Source organism: Sarcophilus harrisii, chromosome 6 (genome assembly GCF_902635505.1).
Source record: "Sarcophilus harrisii chromosome 6, mSarHar1.11, whole genome shotgun sequence".
In the NCBI taxonomy this organism is placed as follows: domain Eukaryota; kingdom Metazoa; phylum Chordata; class Mammalia; order Dasyuromorphia; family Dasyuridae; genus Sarcophilus; species Sarcophilus harrisii.
The window spans coordinates 180,140,940-180,160,082 of NC_045431.1; the positions used below are offsets into that span (position 1 = coordinate 180,140,940).

General features: G+C 39.9%; 1 protein-coding gene across 1 annotated transcript in view; it reads left to right on the forward strand.

Moving 5' to 3' along the window:
• The window catches only part of MAN2B2 (mannosidase alpha class 2B member 2), a 66,843-nt gene extending 47,942 nt beyond the window's left edge, over window positions 1-18,901 (forward strand). Inside the window, exons 12-19 of the mRNA XM_012553007.3 lie at window positions 997-1,188; window positions 3,347-3,599; window positions 6,136-6,246; window positions 6,346-6,538; window positions 8,410-8,547; window positions 10,058-10,170; window positions 17,057-17,174; window positions 18,617-18,901. Of these exons, the coding sequence (XP_012408461.1) occupies window positions 997-1,188; window positions 3,347-3,599; window positions 6,136-6,246; window positions 6,346-6,538; window positions 8,410-8,547; window positions 10,058-10,170; window positions 17,057-17,174; window positions 18,617-18,714 (1,216 nt within the window). The 3' untranslated portion in view covers window positions 18,715-18,901. The remainder of the gene's footprint in view (window positions 1-996; window positions 1,189-3,346; window positions 3,600-6,135; window positions 6,247-6,345; window positions 6,539-8,409; window positions 8,548-10,057; window positions 10,171-17,056; window positions 17,175-18,616) is intronic.
• Window positions 18,902-19,143: the final 242 nt, after the last annotated feature.

Below are 19,143 nucleotides of genomic sequence, written 5' to 3' on the forward strand. Positions count from 1 at the left end.
ATATGAACCTCTATCCCAATACCTCCCTGAGTTGTTGTGGGGTTCAAATGAGCATTAGAAACTGCAAACTTTGGAGCACCCTAACAGCTTCGAATGTTCTTCAGCAGCTCTCACATTCTCAGGTCTCTTGTGACTCCCTAGAATCTTACAGATACATGTAGTGAATTTATGATGAAAACTGGACTGTCTGTGGGCCCAGGGAGTGGTCCCATCCCAGCCACAATCCTTGAGGTTGGCAGGGCAGGGATTATCCCGATGAGCTAGCCAGCTCCTATTGGTTCATAGTCTGGGCAGAATGACCCTTTCCAATCTCTGAACTAAAACACCAGACCTCCCTGCTCTCGGTTGTGTTTTCTGCCTGCCTTCATTTATTGAACAACTTATTGATTGAGTGATTTTCTTGCTCTTCTTCACACATGCTTTTCCATGCATCTTCAGGGCTCCTACCCCTAAAATGCCCCTGAGAACCCTTGGTGTCAATTCCTGCAGTATCTTTACACATGATTCCCTGTGTACTTCTCCCACCCCGTTGCATTTATTTTTTTATAATTTGCATAGATTAGACTTGCATATTTAATTTCCTTAATAAAGCTTCTTAAGGCAAGAAATCATTTCATTTTTACCTTTTATCTCCAGCACCTAATGCCACACTTGGCATAAGTCATCATCTAACAAATATTTGCTCTGCTTCTAAATCCAGTGGTATTTCAATAGTAGAGGACTGCTCAGGTTGCTACATACGTCTTTCTTTTTTCTTTTTAATTGAATTGGTATCTGAACATTAAAAAAAATTATTTAATAGCTTTCAAAATATATACCAAGATAGTTTTCAGCTTTCACTCTTACAAAACCTTGTGTTGCAAATTTTTCTCCCTCCCTTCCCTTAACCCTCTTCTCCTAAACAGTAAGTAACCCAATATAGGTTAAACAGGTACATAGCTTTCTGTGAAAATAATTGGATGAGTAAGGAATGTTTTCTCTCTTATATCTTTACAGAGAGAGTAACCAGACTATACAAGTTACCCAACAGTTCCTGGAGTATAAAGTTAATGCTGATTTGGAACATGGGCCGATTTCGGACAACTATTTGTTTACCCCAGATGGATCAGCAGTTCAAGCATCAGATGTGGTGGGGTTGGAAATTGTGGCTGGAAAACTTGTGACAGAGATCCGGCAATATTTTTACAGGTAAGGTATTAACCATTTTAACTTCCTGCTTATGAGTAGTCTTTTCAGTCTAAAAGGCTTCTTTAACTGAGGAAGCAGCTTAGCTTTTTTATCTGAGTATTCAAGCCGTCTTTTCTCTTTAATGAGTTTATATTTATGAAATTGAAATCAGAAACCACTTTGTGAGTTGCCATCTCTCCCAGATGCCTTCAGGCCACTTTTTTTTCTTTCTTTCTTTCTTTCTTTCTTTTCTTTTCTTTTCTTTTCTTTTCTTTTCTTTTCTTTTCTTTTTTTTTTTTTTTTTTTTTTTTTTTTTTTTTTTTTTTTTTTTTTTTGCTGAGGCATTGGGGTTTAAGTGACTTGCCTGGGGTCACACACTTAAGTCCACTTCTGCAAGGTCAAAGAGTTGCTTCTCATCAGACTCGGCTGTCTCTGACATGGACGCCTACTCCCCATCCTTCAGCAGCTCACTCTCCCAACCTTTTGAAATTTGTGAGATGGTAGCTTAATCATATACTTCTTCACCTAAAACCAGGAAAGGACAAATGGAAAGAGACTCATCTTGTCCACATTTTGACAAAATAGGTAAAAAGGGCCTTAGGCCTGAAGTCTATAAACTTAAAGGTCTTTAGAATGTCTTCTTCCTTCAAGTCATTCAGGCAGGAAAGAGGGGTAGGTTGCTCTGTCTCCCAGTTCTGGTTCAGCAGTCCACTGAGAAGGCCCATCTTCATTATCAGATAAGAGCACCAGAAGCAGTCAGTATACCTGTCTGTGCTCTGAATCAGAGAGGAGGCCCCTTCTGGAATACCTTTCCATGTGGGATGGTGGTGACTAGGGCAGTGCTTGGGAGACAAGCCTCTATTGGCCAATTCCCCCTCCCCTGTACCCATGAAATTTCTCAAATTCATCTATATCAAAAAACTTAAATTTCCTAGAAGAAAAAAGTACAAAACTTGAAGTCACTTTTCCAGGGTATAATTGTATTGCTTGATATAAAATGTTCATTTCTAGGTAATATTAGTGATAAGAACTTACATTTATATATTGTTTTAAGATTTGGAGATTATTTTACATACATTATTTCATTCAACAACACTGTGAGGTAGGTACCAGTACTATTCCCATTTGGTAAGTAAGGAAACTGAGGCTCAAAGAGGTTAAGAACAAAGCCTCACACATATTGAGCACTTAACAAATGTTTCTTGATTGACTGATTGGCTTGTTCAGGATTACACAACTAATAAATGCTAGTAGTCAGATTGAATTCAGGTGTGTCTAACTTTTTAAGTCAGGCCTCTGTCCATGTGAGACTTTTCATCAGAGAAAACACTGGATTTGGAATCAGAAGAGGAGCTCTGGTTCAAGGTCTACCACTTTCTGGCCATGACATTTGCATGAATCATCTCATCATTCTGAATTTGGTTTTCCATAATTCAATAAGTTCAACAACATTTAGTAATCCCTTGCTAGAGGCACTGTGCTAGGCAGTGGGGGAAATACAAAGATGGATGCACTATAAACCCCTTAGGGTTATCAGAATAATCAACAACAAGGATATATGTAAATCGCTTATAACAAAAAAGCAATTAATCAATCATTTATTCAACAAGCACTGTCTAAATAAGTCTATACTTGGGGACCATTACAACTATCCCCTTGGGTCTGACCCTATGACTGACATTTGGACTGTAACATGGAGCATGAGGAGGAATCATATGACTGCTAAATTACCCTGCTGAGGTCAGCTAGTGTTAAGCATCATAAATATTTAGGCCATACAAGCTGAATTAAACTAGTAACTAACTAGAACTAAGATGAACCAGGAAAATTGTTCTGTAATATTAGTGCCTTGGAATATAAGTGACAGCATGATATACAGTAGTAGAAATAGAAAAAAAAAAAAAAAAAAACTCTGGAATTGAAACTAAATGAGAATTTTGGGAAACATTACAAGGCCAGGGGATGGATGTAGTGGCGACCCAGTGTAAGCAGAAAATCACCAGTGTTATTCAGAAGAGAGTCAGGAGCCTAATTTACTTTATTACTACATTTTCCCACAAAAGAACCAAAAATTCACTTCCACATCCAATCCCGGTAGTTCCCCACAATCCCTAACCTCATTTTTTCACCTATTTCTCATTTATTCATCCTGCAGTACCAAATATTTTTTTCTTAATAGAAATTTCACAGAAAAGGATTATGCCTACGCTGTCTATTCTCGGATCTACAATACCCCCCAGGGTTACGATGGGAAACTTCTCTGCCACAGGATAGAGCAAGTATACAGAGTGGGTCCTTTGGAGCTGAACCGTGAAGCGATCCTGAGGACAAGCACAGATTTAAACAATCGCCAAGTCCTTTATACAGATAATAATGGCTATCAGATACAGAAAAGGACTTACAAAACATATGTGAATAACACTGTGGCTCGGGTAAGCATCACTGGGCTTTCTGAAAAATCAAAAATGTCAAGAACCTTCAGGTCTCCCACTCTCGACAGAGGCTTCTCATTCAGCCAACTCTAGTGAGGAATGAATTGAGGAATCCCTATATGTGAGCATTTATAATCAAATTCTCAGCTGTAGGCAGTAGATCTTTGTCTTAGTGTGAACATTTAATTTTTTACTTTTTAATAATTTTAACAAATTACTGTCCCTTCTCAGATACTCCTTCTCTCCCCCCCCCCCCATTTTCCTTTCCCCTCTTCAAAAACAGTATTGTGTTTTTGTCTCTTTCCTCCAAAAGTATTGTTGAGCAAAACAATCAACACCATGACCTTCTTTGGCTGATGTGAGCCTCTTTCCATCCTGGGATTCCTCCACCTTTCAGGGAAAAAAGGGGAAGACATGCTCCACTATCAGTCAATTAACAGTCAACAAATATTGATAAGGTCCTTGCACTGTGCTAAGACCTGGGTATAAAAAGTCCCTGCCTTCATGAAATACACAATCTAATGGAAGAGAACACATACTGATGGCTAGGTACCAACTAGATAGAGACCAGATTCATCGGAGATAAGCTTAGAGGGAAGGTATTAGTATTAAGTGGGGTGGGGATGGTGATTAAAGCTTTTTGTAAAAGGTGGAATTTTAGCTGAAAGGGATCAGTCCTCTGAAATCACTTTAGGTTACTGCATTGAACACAGTTAATATATTCCTTTTACATGGAAAGTTTTCCAAATTGTATTTACCCACTTTTCAAAAAAGTAAAATTTTATTGATATATTTTATATTTCCTATCAGGATGTATTTTGATTTTATACCACTAACATTTCTAGATCTCAGCCACACAACCGAATTCTCTTTGTAACAGGAAGAATCCATAAAATTAGGGGACACAGTGGACACACTGTGGACGTATCTGACAGGGTATACACTGTTCAGCATCTCCCATTTCTCCACAGATTGTTGATTTTTATTACCAGTTCTCTGGGACCAAGATTAATCATTATATGAATTTAACTGCCTTTTAGTGTTATTTTTGTTCTGTATACTTTTGTATCAGTTCATCCAAATTTTCTCATGCTTCTCCAAATTCTTTATAATCATTGTTTTTCATAGTTGAATCATGTTCCATTATATTCATGTGTTACGGTTTGTTCAGCAGTTCTTCAATCTTTCATTTATGAAAAGTGTTTCTATGATTATGTAACAATATCATTATAGTTAAACATCTAAATATATATGTGCTTATGTACAATATTTATCTCTGTATACATACACACAGACACACACATACATACATATACACCCCTCTTTGTTACCTATTTGGATCCTTAAGTCAGAGAATATGAACAGTTTTTGATTTTTCTCATAATACCCAATTATTTTCCAGAACAAATATATCATTTTTGCAAATTTGCCATCTTTGCCAGCACCTAAGCTCATCTGAACAGAATTGATTCTGTCCTTAATAACTTAGCATTATAATCAGAGCTTCAGTTATTATATATAAATTATATATTTAAAAGAAAGTGATGGCCCTAAGCTCTGTTAATTTGCTTAGGGCTTTTTTTTCAGTCAACAAACATTTACAAGTCACCTGCTGTATGCAGAGGACAGTTCCACATTCTAAAGTCAGATAAAAAGTTTAAATAATATCTAGAGTCTCTGCCAACATGGAACTCTATAGTCTTAAGTGGATATGACACATAAGGAGAACTGTACTCCTCAAAAATACATTAATGCAATGGAAAGGTGTGAAACAAACTTACATATGAGGTCTGAGGGGGAAGGTGTTGGGGTGACCCATGGCATCAGCAGCCATTTCATGGAGTAGATAGCATGGAATTGGACTTTGAAGGCAATAGGGAAAGAAGAACATTCCAGGTATAGGGATGTGTGTGAGCTAAGGTTTGTGTTCAGTAGGCAGGGAATGTAGAAGCTGTGGAGGGAGAATTAGAAAATAAGGCTGTAGAATAGCCTCATGCCATATTATGGAGGGTTTTGGAAATCAAGCTAAAGAGTTATTTATCCTGGAGGTAATAGGGACTCATTGAAGATTTTTTGAGCAGAAGAATGATGTGACCAAATTTATGCTTAAGGGCTTGATGGCCTTAATACCTAATGGTCCAAGACGCCAGGTTTGTCTGATTCTTACAGTTTTTCTCTTTCCTCTATCACTGTCAACTCTCAATGAACACTGCATGTCAGTGTTCCTGCATCTTGTAGTGTTCCCTGGCCTTCTTCCTAATTTGCTGATTCTATCCACATATCCAAACTTGTAAAAGTATGATGAGTAAATTGACTCTAAAAAAAGACCCAAGGATAGCTTCCATAAATTAACACATGAGTTTTGTAAAAGCTCATTCACCTCTTGGTTTTTTGTTCCATTTGGTTTTTAACAATTTACTTCTGGATTTGTGCCACCTTGGGGTAATTGAGGCTGTTGGAGATCGAGCAGACTTTCATATAGGTTTCATATAGGATTGCTGTTCTCTGCTCAAAGTCACTCACTTCATTTCTACAGAATTACTATCCCATGGTGCAGACTGCTTTCATTGAGGATAACAGAAGCAACCTTGTCTTGCTGTCTGAAAGATCACATGGTGTCTCTAGTCAAGGAAATGGGCAGATAGAGGTAAAAGAAAGAAAGATCTTTTTCCTTTTATTTTCCTGCTTATTAAGAGAAATAGAGGAAGAAATGACCACCCATGTGACTTTATTTTTTTTTTTACAGGTGATGCTACATAGGAGACTGTGGAACAACTTTGAATGGGACCTCAATTATAACCTCACTTTGAACGACACATCAGTGGTTCAGCCAATTTTCTGGCTCCTTGTAGGACCCAAGCCCGTCACTACTGCTCTGTATCAGATGAGTAGAATGGCTTTGGAGCACAGACCAGTTGTTATACTTGAAGAATTACCTAGTAAGTCAGCATCCAGTTTCAAAACGCCTAGTGAGCTATGTTTGAGAAATAGATATACACTCACTGGCAAGTTATTTCTAATGTGATATAGGAGAAAGTATAACATTTAGACACAAGATGTGAATTCAGATCTTGGCTCTGTTCCTCACTCATTGTGTGATTGAGCAAACATGTTATTATCTCTGGTTCTCAATTTCCCTCTCTTTAAAATCAGGGAGCTGAACTATAAATTATTTCAAAGTTTTTTTGTCATAATAAATCATGTGGTTAGACAGATTCTCTAAATGGATCCTCCTGTTAGCCTATTAGGTCAATTAAGAAATAAGTAAAAATTGTTCACATTTAAGTAGCATTTCTTCAAAACGACCCAGACAAACAAGTATTACAAGCATTATTATGATCATTTTACAGATGAGGAAACTGAGGCTCAACCAGATTAAATACTTTATCTAAGGCTAAAGGTCCAGTATTTAAGCTATCACTTAGACTCAGGTTCAAAACACTGGTACAAGTATAATAGCTCCTTCACTAGGTAATTCATAGTGCTTCTTTTCTCGGGTCTGAACTACAAGGGTAATATTTTGCCTGAAATTCAAGTGGGACTCTCCACTTAAGCTTCCTTAAACTATTAACCACGAATGTTTTCACATTTTTTTTTTAAATAGGCAGCCAGTGGCACTATGAATAGAACATTGAACCTGGACTCAGGAAAATCTGACTTCAAATCCAGCCTCAGATATTCACTAGTTGTGTGACCAAGTCACTTAACCTCTGCATGCCTGTTTCCTCATCCATAAAATAGGGATAGTAGTAGCACCTACCTACCTCCTAGGGTGGCTGTGAGAATCAAAGGAGATAATAATGGCAAAGTACTTAGCTCATTACCTAACACATAGTAAACACTATAAATGTTAGCTGCTATCATCATCACCATTATCAGTGCCATCATCATCATCATCATTATTACTATATGAGATAACATATGTAAAGTACCTTTTAATATAAATGCTAGATATTCCTATTCTTATTACTATTAAAATATAGATATTTAATATTCTCTAGGGTTAGCTCTTCCAAATATTATATTTAAATCTGTTATTACAAAGCAATGTAAAAAATTTAGCTAGTTACAATTTGATATCTTTATCAGATATCTATGAAATATTGATTATTTTGGCCCTACTCTTCTGAATTATAGCTTTCTGTTAACTAAATTTTTGTAGAGAAGAATTAGTATAAAAATTTTTGTGGATCTTCAATGTTTCATCTCTTGCTGTCCTGATTTTATCCTTAAATATCCTCGGGATGATTTTGATTAGTTGGGTCTCTGAGCTTTCTAAAAATTAAGAGCAGTAGGATATTTTCAAGAATTTTTTGATTTTCTTTAATGGTAGTTAATTTATATCTGTTTAGCTTTTGTGAGGAAGTGCTAATAATCTATTGATATCCGTCTTTTGATATATTTTTAGTTTTGGGTAAGGGTTGCCTTTTTTTTTTCTCCTTGGCTTTAGCAATTAGCTTAAATTGGACAGGTGGGGTTACCTCAACCATAGTATATCATCTAATTTCTAGTCTTTCTCCTAGTTTAATATTGAGTTTAATCTTTGCCCTAAGGAATTGATAGCATAATTGCTCAGACAGCCAATATGGAAATTACTAGTCTGGAAAGTTTAGAGTCGACCCTGACACAGTGGGCAGTAGGAGCCCATATCAGAAGTAGTGTGAGAAAAGCACTGAAAAAGATACACGGGAAGACAAAAAATTACTGGTGCACAATTTTGTAGAATGCTGACATTATTACTAAGTCTTGACTTTCCTTCAGTGTTCTTTGCAAATCATGAAAAATACCTTGTCTTTGGTTCCTCTTGCAGTTCATAGCCAGATGCCACTAGGATACCTCCAGAAAGATGCTCCAGCCCTCCCTCCCAATCTTCACCTCCAGATTCTCAGTATTCCTGGTTGGCAGTACAGCTTGAACCACACAGAGCATCTGCAGAATCTGCAGAAAGGTGAGACATGCTTTCCTGGGAGGATGGGATGGTGATAGTGTTAACGGTTCCTTTTAGATTAATATCCTACCTACCATAGTTCCCCAAGAGATTACTCATGAATGTGCTAGCTGAATGACTTCCCCAATCCCATAAGGACTTTAACTTCAAATCTATTCCCGTGGTTAACTCTAGTTCCCAGTCCAAATCTCTGTAATACTTCAAAACCTAGCTTAAGAACTCCCTCTTCCAGAAAAACTCTCCCATTACTACAACTCCAGCTTAAAGAGATCCTTATATTCTCTAAACTCCTTTAGAAATCTTGTATACTCTCTGAAGTCTTGTTAAACTTCTTTCTGTGGCATATTAATAGTTGATATTTCTAAAGCGAAGAGTGATTTGCTTGTTTGTTGTTACAAATGATAAATAATGTTTTAACTGTTATAAAGAACAAAAAATGTACCCCACAGAATTATTATGAGGATCAAATGGCACGGTCTAAATAACCTGCTTTTTATAACCTTAAAGTACTATATAATCATTAGCTGCTTTTAATATTATCATTAATGTTATTTTTTTCCTAGAAAACCAAACAATATAATTTGTGACATTAGTACCTAAGTATTTCTAAATGTTGTATACCCAACATGGTGCTGGTTAATGAGACATAAAAGATGTGTGATTGTGTTCATTCCAATAACAGTTCCCATTTCTGTAATGCTTGAAGGTTCTCAGAGGTCTGAGTTGGTAGTATAGGCTTTATTAGCGCCATTTTAAAGATAAGGAAAAAGAGGCTCTGAGAGAAAAGGGTTTTACACAGGGTCACACATGGAACAAGCCATAGCTGCTATTTGACATCAACTGCTCAGGACAGGGGTCTTTCCTATAGCAAGAGCTGTAGTCTCTATTCTTAGGATACCTCCCCACCCCACCCACTTTCAGTCCACTAGAGGCAATTAAAGCAAATAGAACAATTAGAGAACAATTAAACATTAAATGACGTGACAGATTGTCGAGTACCAACAAGAGAGAAGGAAAACGAGGGTCCTTGTGGGCTAGTGTACTCAGTAGGGGCTCTTGGAAGAGGGAGCATGTGGATTGTGCCTTGGTGTGTCCTGAAGAAAGAATTAGGTCATTGTAGATCCCTTTTGTGTTGATAGACATTCTGTGCAAAAGACTCCTGGATTCTTCCTCTGACACAAGAGGCAAGATGTGGTAGCAGAGGGAATATTTGCTAGATTTGAAATCCAAGGACTGGATTAAAATTCTGCCTCCGCCATTTACTTCTTGACCAGTCACTTAGCTTCTGGGCCTCAGTTGCTTCTGTGAAATGAAAGGGTTGGATTAAGTCCCTCCCAGCTCTGACTGTGATGGTTCATCTGAATAGAAGCTCCTCGAGGGCAGGGATTATATTTTTGCCCTTCTTTGTATCCCTCCCATTGAGCCTTGTACCTATCATATAGGAAATGCTTAATAAAGCCTTGTTTGATTGAATCATTGCTCATCTCCCTGCTTTGTTCTGTATCTCAAGGTCACAGAAAGGAAAGTGGGCCTGACCTCAGCCGGGTCTTACTCCGCATCTGTCATTTATACGAGGTGGGAGAAGACCCAGACCTTTCCCAGCCAGTAACTGTGGACCTAAAGGTAACACCCATCTCCTTCTCCTCCTTTCACCATGTTGCAGTGAGCAGGGGGTCAAAGGAACTACGGGAAGCAACCATCACCCATAAGAGACCCAGCCTCACAAAAACTGAGAAGTTAGAGGAAGCCCTTGGGCAGAGGAGCTGCCTTGAAGCCTGGAAGATGGGTTCAAGTCCTCCCTCTGCTCGTTTAATTGGTCAGCATCACACGTAATTCCTCACATTCCAAAGCTGCACCTTGGAGGTGGGTCTTGCCTCACCAGGAGTCACTCTCAGAAACCACAGGCCTGGGCAAAAAGCTTCAGAGATTTGGAGTCAAATCTGGAATTCACCCCCGTGCCTGACTACCTCAGCCCACTTGTATCTTTCCTCATCTATATCCTCCTTCCAGTCAGGTGGTCCATCTGGAGCAGGGCTAAACTTTTTCCACTTGTGATCTTATTTCATCCAAAAAATTCTCATGTAGCCTCGGATATATAAGCATATAAAGTAGTATACAAATCAAACATTTATTGATATAAATCACAATTTCATGATCCCCACAGTCAATTCTGCAGCCCCATGTATCCCACATTGGGATACAAACCACAATTTAAGAAGTTGGGGTCTATAATGTACTCCAATGACCAATCACTTTTTTCTCTCAACTTTCATCCAAATACTCATCATCGTGCTTCTCCTCTTGCTGAGGTCAGGGAACCAAATGATGCGGTTAGTGGCCGTGCAGAGAGTGGGAACCCCGCTTTGGTCGGCGCAGGTCCAGAACCTAAAATATTAGACTTAGAAAAAAGGAAGTTTATTGTTGGCTCTGCAGAAGCCAGCTTTTACTAGGAAGACTGACTTCCGAGTGACAGAGTCCTGGCAGAGAGATAAAGGTCCTAGCAGAGAAATCCTGGCAGAGAGATAACAAAAGGTTTATCACTGAGAAGAGACTGTCTCTTCACAGCAGGCAGGGGTCCTGGTAGGCAGCTGTGCCGAGGGCAGAGAGGTCCCTTGACATGGCATGATTCCTACTTCAAGCCTCTGTAAATTATGAGTTTAAGTTTGCATGTTTTTATAAGGAATCAGAGACTGAGGTTTCAATTGAATGAGATTCCTTCAATGTTGTCACTGCCCCCAGGCCTAGATTTCCAGACCCCTTACTGGGAGTGGTCCTGAGCCAATTTTAGCTCTATAGAGGGTACAGCTAGTCCCCCCAAGATAACAGAAGGAAACCACTTTATCTTGATTCCCTGAGGTGACCTCTCCCAGAGGGGAGTTTCTGCCCCCCAAAGTCAGGGCGGTTTCAGGGTTCCCCCCATCAAAGCCATATTACGAGACAGATACTCAGTCATCAGCTACTAAGCATGTAGAGCAAGGCATTGTGCTCGACCCCAGGAAGCACACACAAGGGAAAAGAGAGACAGCCCTTACTCTCAAGGAGCTTGCACTCTAATAATGGAATATGATCGTTTTCCATTTTCTTCCCATTTCCCCTCTTCCCAAACCCTCTCTCTTATAATGAAGAAGTAGCACAGCCAAGGGAAACCGACTTAACCCCTCAGCCCATCTGAGTCCAGGGGCCTCGTGCCTCCCCATAGCCCAGGCCTGTTCCACATATTCTTCATCTTTCTCCTCTGTTCTTTCAGTCCTGTGGGGTCCAGACTGCCCTTGCATGGGTCTGAGGGCTGCTGTTTTCAGCCTTGTTTCCTTTCTGTCCTGCGGAATGAGATCCTCTTGTACGCTGTTCTTTGGTTGCTGCTTTCTTGACTCTGAAATACTTCTTACAAGCTTCTTAGTTACAAGTCTTAGTTATTTTTTTTCCTTCCCCCATCTTTGAGAGGCCCCAACAGGAAGCACACAGTCCTCTTCAAGTGTCCTCCATGGGTGGTATGGGTTCTGGTGGCAAAATTCTTTTGGTTGAGTGCTACACCACTTCCTTTCCTTGAGTCGTGAGAGCCGGGCCTGGCAGGACTTAGCTTTCTTCTCTATGGATACCTTTTTCTCTACTTTCTCTGAGATCAGAGCACACACTTCCTTTCCTGCTAACAGAGGGTTTCTTTAGGTCTCCTGTTATTTTGAGATCATGGCTGTATTCCCTCTCTGCAGACAGCCCTGAGAAAAAAGCACCAAGACCCCATCTTTCACTGCAAAATCTCATTTCAGGTCAGGATGCCAAAAGCTGCTAGATTCAGTTAAGTCCTAAAGCAGGAAGGATCATCTTGGTCCAGCTCATTTTGTAGATATGAAAAACTGAGGCCTAGAGAAAAAGTGGCTTGTCCAAAGTCACACGAAGTAGGAAATAGCAAAGCCAGGTTTTCTGGCTCCAAATTCAGGATTCTTGCCCATATTTCTAGCAGTGTGAGGGAAAAAAAAAAACAGATTAGGTTCTTGTTCTCAGAACAAGGCCTCAGCTCTGACCCTTATTGACCAGTGGGAAAATGCTGTCCACTTATCTCTACTTGCACCTTAATTCAGACCCTTATTCACCTTTCATCTTGACTGTTGCAATTGCTTCCTAATTAATTTCCCTCCTTGAATCTCTGTCCCCATCTCAGATGCCAAAGTGAGTTTCTTAAAATGTAGGTTATCTCCTCCCTTCCCACCATATTTAGTAAACTCCAGTGGTTTCTTGTTAACTCTGCAATTCAGGTAGATAAATATATTTTACCATTCCTCATTCTTCCCTATTTTCATGCCCAAGATGTTCTCCCTCCTCATCTTTTATCTCTGGTTTCTTTCAATACTCAGCTTTAAACACCTCTTTTGCAGACTTTTCCTGTTCCCTCCCCCCCCCCAATCTTCCTTAATTATCAGTGTCTTTCTCTCTGGGGTTACCATCCATTTCCTTTATTTTTAAAATATGTATGTATGTAATTATTTACAAATTGCCTCTCTTCATTAGAGAGGCAACATGGCCTAGTGGATAGATAGCTGGCCAAAAAGCCAGAAAGGCCTGGCTCTGACATTTTTCTGGCTGTGTGACTCTGAACAGGTCACTTCATGGTACATCTATAAGATTCTGACATACATAAAATGTACTGACCTACAATGGTAGAGTCTTCTCATCTAGAGATTTCCTTCCTTCTCTAAAGGGGAAAGAGCTGCTGCTTCCACTCATTCACTAACTGTGGGCCTTTCCTCATCCATAATGTGGATCATGTTTTTATAACAACTTTCAGGTGATGGACTGATTTTCTCTCAGCAGCCCTTACCTATCCTCATCTGCATTTTATAGATTAGGCAGCTGCCATCTGTCAGGGATGTTATTAATTCACTTCCATAAACATTTATTAATCATCTAATTTGTACACAGCACTCAATACAATTAAGTACTCAAGGAGAAACAAAGAGTAGGCAAGAAATGGTTCTGATTTTCAGGGAGCTTACTGTCTAGAAGAGGGATATGACCTTTTTTTAAAAAATCAGATTTATAACTTCATAATAGGGAATTTTTAATATGAAAATGCTTCTATCAATGCAGATTGACACCTGATTAGCAACCTGGAGTTTTAGGACACTGCCTGAGGTTGTTATAGGCCAAGGGATCAGGGAGGGCTTCATGGAGGAGTTGACAGTTGAGTTAGAATTTAGGATGTTCAGATTTAAGGTTGAGTAGATATTGAGCAGGCAAAGATAAAGAGCTGTGTATCCTAGAAAGATTTGTGAAGGTGATTCCATATGGGTTGTTGGGTGGATTGAATTATAAGTGGGAAAGAATGATTTAGTTATCCAGTATCTGAGAGAAAAGGGGAAGTAGCAGTAAAGCAAGAACCCCCAAACAGGAAATGTTTACCAATGTCTAGTATAGGAAATATTTATTATCACTTGTAAATGTGATCATTACAGGAAACTAGGCAAGAGGACCATTGCAAAGTGCTATTTTTCACGGTTAGCTGAGGGAGGCTCCTAGACTTGTCATGTTGAGGTACAGAGGGATTTTTCTAGATAAAGAAACTGAGGCTTAGATAAGGAAATGGCTCCTTTTGAGGTCAGACAGTGAGAAGGGGTCGAACCAGCCCTCGCCCAGAGGCAGCTGTGCTCGCTTCAGTTTGGTGTGGTCTGTGCCCTCCCAGGCTCCCCTTCTCAGCCTGTGTCTGCCGGAGACTTAGAGGTACAGCTGAACGTCCTCTCAGCAGGGGGGCCTGATGGAGGGGCAAGGGGAAAGCGAGCTGCGGCTTCTGCTCATTCACTACCTGAGGTCTTTTCTATCCATAACATGGAGCAGTTCTTGTTTTTACAACAACTTTCAGGGGATGGACTGGTTTTCTCTCAGCAGCCCTTACCTATCCTCACCTGCATTTTATAGATTAGGCAGCTGATTCCTGGACAGGTAACTGATTTGCCCAGTGTCGTGTAGGTAGTGAATGTCAAAACTGGTGTTCCAGCCTCACTGAGGTAGATATCTGGATCTGCAGGGTGGACCAAAGGCAAAGAATATTTCACCAGGACAACGATGGTTTGCCCATTATTCTTTTTTTTATTTATTTTTTTTCTTTATTAAAGCTTTTTATTTTTCAAAACATAAGTGAGGACCATTCTTCAACATTAACCCTTGCAAAACCTTGTGTCCCAATTTTCCCCCCTTCCCCTACACCCTCCCCTAGATGGCAAATAGTCCAATATATGTTAAACATGATTGAAATATATTTTAAATCCCATATATGCATACATATTTATGCAATTATTGTGCCGCACAAGAAAAATCAAATCAAACCAGTTTAAAAAAAGAGAGAGAAGCAAAACAAAATGCAAGCAAACAACAGAAAAAAGAGTGAAACTACTATGTTATGATCCACACTCAATTCCTACAGTTCTCTCTCTGGGTGTAGCTGACTCTCTTCATCACTAAACAAATGGAACTGGTTTGAATCATCTCATTGTTGAAGAGAGCCATATCCATTAGAATTGATCATCATATAGTCTTGTTATTGCCATGTATCATGATCTCTTGGTCCTGCTCATTTCACTTATTATCAGTTCATGTAAGTCTCTCCAGACCTCTCTGAAAACATCCAGCTGGTCGTTTCTTACAGAACAATAATATTCCATAATATTCATATACCACAATTTATTCAGCCATTCTCCAATTGATGGGCATCCACTCAGTTTCCAGTTTCTACCCACTACAAAGAGACCTGCCACAAACATTGTTGCACATGTGGATCCTTTTCCCTTTTTTAAGATCTCTTTGGGATTATACCTTTATTTTTAATAAGGCTTTGATTCTAAGCTTGAAACTTTTGAAAAACTCAAGTAAACAAACTATAAAACTGAACTCTAATAATCCTGTAAAATTAGAGCGATTGATAGGTATAAAGAGAGAAAAATAGGAACATAATATAAATTTTTTTTAAGACAATTCATTTGCTTTATCTCCTGCCTTTTTTTTTTCAATCTGTTTCTTTATGGAGTTTTTGGCCAGTGCATGTGCTGCTCTTCTAATTCTCCTAGTATCATTTTGTATCACTTCGCATACATTTTTGTGATTTCTTTGTTTTCAAATTATTCGAAATTATAAGGTTAGAGGAACTTAAAGGTGTTCTGGTCCAACTCCCTCATTTTTTACATGAGGATGCTGAATTCCCCAGCACAGAAAACATAAAAAAGAGCCAAGATTTGTCTTCCTACTCCAGTTCCATGTCTCTCGTCATTATAAATATTCAAGTTAATTAATGAGACAATTCAGTCATTCCTAGCATTAAACACCTGGGGTGAGTCATGTTTTTTGGCAACATAAACAGGTGGTGCACCAGATAGAGTTCTGGGCCTGGGCTCAGAAAGATCAGATTCAAATTCGGCCTTAGATACTATCTGTGTGACCTTGAACGGCCATTTAACTTTTTTATTTGTCAGTTTTCCCGTCTGTGAAACTTGAGGGGGTGGGAAGCCCTCCAAGGTTCCATTTGTCTCCAACACTGGCTCTTGTTAGGTGTTAGTTTCCTCCAACTTAAATCAAGGAGATGGAATTCATTGACCTTAAGCTTCTGGTTCTAATATCCTCTGTTTTAAGATCCCTTTTCTCCTCCATGAAATTCTATGATCCTTGTTTTTAGCTCCATCTTTCCACATCTTTTTTTCCCATCCAGATTATGACGGCAAGGACTGTATCTTCCCCATCGTGACATCCCTTGCAGCAGCTAGCGTGATTCTAAAATTTTAAATCATTGCTATCTTTATAATTGTCCCAGATAGGAAAAAACTGAGACTGTTTACATTCATTTCTTTTCTTATGAATGTTCTTCATTGGGACCATAGTTGACTTTGAATTATCCATATTTATCAGGAGAAGCTATACTTTATGAGGACTATCCTTGTAGGTCCCCACAAGCTCAATGATCTGTCTCAGGTATTGTCAATTTGGGAGCATAATCCTGATCATCCCAAACGATGACCAAGTCAGAGCATGAGTCTGTGGCTCAAATTATGGGCTTAAAGTTTATGACCCACATCTATTTGCATCACTATGAATTTTATTGATGCCTATTGATTTTTTGTGGTTGAAATTTCCCTCTGTATATTCCTCTCCTGCCCACTGAACCACCCTATATAACAACAACATTTTTTAGGAAAAAGAACAAGAAAAAAGTAATCAGCAAAATCAACCAATATAGTTTAAAAATTGTGAAAATGTATGCAATGTACCACACCTATGGACCTCCTACTTCCACAAGATAGTGAGTGGATGGGGATATCTTCTCTTTTCTTTTTTTGGAAGGAGGCTTGTTCTATGTGATTTCACAACATTCATTTTCAGATGTTTGGTAGTGGTGGTTCTTTCCATTTACAATGTTCTAGCCATTATTGTTTTCTTGTTGGAGACCATTTTATTTTAAGCAGACTTTTCAAAAAAGTGGTTTCATGCAGGTCTTGGAAATAACTCAGTACCTGAAATCTTTGTTTCTTAACAGTCTCTGCTCCAGAATATGGGGACAGTAGCTTTGGTGGAGGAGCGTTCCCTCACAGGGACCTGGGATGTGAAAGACCTGAATCGCTGGAAGTGGAAAACAGCCAAATTTGAAGGCCAAGGTTTGAGAAATCATAGGTTCCTCCCCTTCCTATCTGTCCCCCTCAGGTCTTTTGAGACTTTGGGCAGCTACTTTGCTTCCAGCTAGCCCCATTACTCTCCACTGGGTCTCATGTCCTCTAGGCTGTGACCTCCTTGATAACCTGGACCATTTACCTTCTGTTTTTGGACTGGCCCTCAGTGTAGTTTGAAGCAGACTCATTTTCTTAGCCTCTCAGCTTTTTCCTTCTATGTTTTTTGCTTCTCCCTTCTGAAGAAACATCCCGTTCCCCTCAGGTCCCAAAGCCCTTTTCATCTTAATAATGATCGATACTTTTAAGGAAAAAAGCTTTGGTTTCTGAGGATGAAACATCAGGCTATAGCCAGGGGTGGGAGAGCTTTGAGGAGTATTGAATCCTTTTCCTGAAATCTTTTTGTCCCTGGTCATGGTGCCTTTCAGTAGCATTTACACTTTTGGGACCAGAATATTCTGCCATTCAGGATACACCAGAAGCAACTTGCCAGAGCCTTTCACTGAAAACAGGAACTTAGGAATGTTAGAACTGGAAGGGCCCAAAGGACCGTGTCATTCCTTGTCTCCCCAGTGCCCGTCACCTGTAGGTGCTTGACAAATGCTTGTGGACTGGTCGATGGGTTGTCAGCTGGAAGGGACCTTAGAGAAGACCGAGTCCAAACCTTCATTTTAGAAGGGAGGGATTAGAGTCCTGGGGAAGGGAAGTGCCTTGCCCCAATTCACTCAGCTAACTAACGGGTGAAGGCCATCTCCCTCAGAGTCTGATCCTTTTTCTAAGGATCCCCACAAGAATGAGGCTTTGCATGGCTTAGCAGATTACACGCATTTATTTGGTGTGTGTTTGGGTGTGGGTTAGTTCCCTTTCCTTCCAGCCTGCTTCCTCCCTCTCAGCTCTGCCTTTTGGCTTCCCATCGAAGGGTAGAAGGCAAAGAGGAAGGAGGACATTGTTAAAGGCCCACCTGCATTTTCCATTCAGCGGCTACTCTAGAGCATCGTGTATTATTGAGCTGCTTCCAGCAGGTGGCGGCTGGAAAGTGACCGCCCGGCGTCATCAGTCCAGAATCCAGAGTCATGCGATAGAGCAGAAAGAGACAAGGCTGCCCGTGGCGTAGCTGCCACACATGACTGTGAGCCCGGGCTGGCAGGTGCTGCTGTCTCAGTTTGGGACCTTCCTGCACAGACTGAGGAAGCAGGACTAAGTCCCCCAACTTCCCTTCCAGCTCTGAGCACTGTGCTAAGGCTCCTGTCAGCTGGGACGTTCCGTTTCCCATTAGCCCTCACATTTTCTGGTCTAGGATGACGAATTAGATTGAGTGGGGGGGTTGGGGAGTGGGCCCAGGCATTTAAGAGGGATTACCAAGTCTGGCTCAGGAAAACTAGTGACTAGACTGTTCGAGCTGAGGTCAAAACTAACCCTTCTGTCCTTTCCAGACTCCCATAGGTGTTGCAGGGCATCGCTGGGAAACTCCACCTTCATTCTGCACCCAAAGGAAATAAAGACCTTTTTTATCCACTTTCAAAAGCAATGAAATGTTTAGAAACTATCCCTGCTGCTGTCCCGAATGTCTTTGAAGCCTTGCATGTGGACTGCCAAAGGGATAATAAAGGCTAGTGGGAATTTATAGAGGAAGAAAGATGTATATTTTGTAATAAACTGTAAATTATGCAACTATCAGTGACTTTTTCTTCTCACAGACATAAAAAGTTTGGTCTTTATTTGCTCTGAGCTGCCTCTGTCCCTTCTACATGAATATTATAAACATGAAACATAGGAGAACTAGGGGAAAACCAAGAGAGAGAAGAAAAAGTTCCTGTTTCTAAGACTTTCCTCTTTATGACACCATGAGGTAGGCCCTGTTTTTCTCCATTATGTAAATGAGACTCAGAGAAAAGTGACCTGTCCTAGGTTACCAAGCTAGTAAGTATCAGGGCAGGACTGAGAGGTAGCTACTATTATT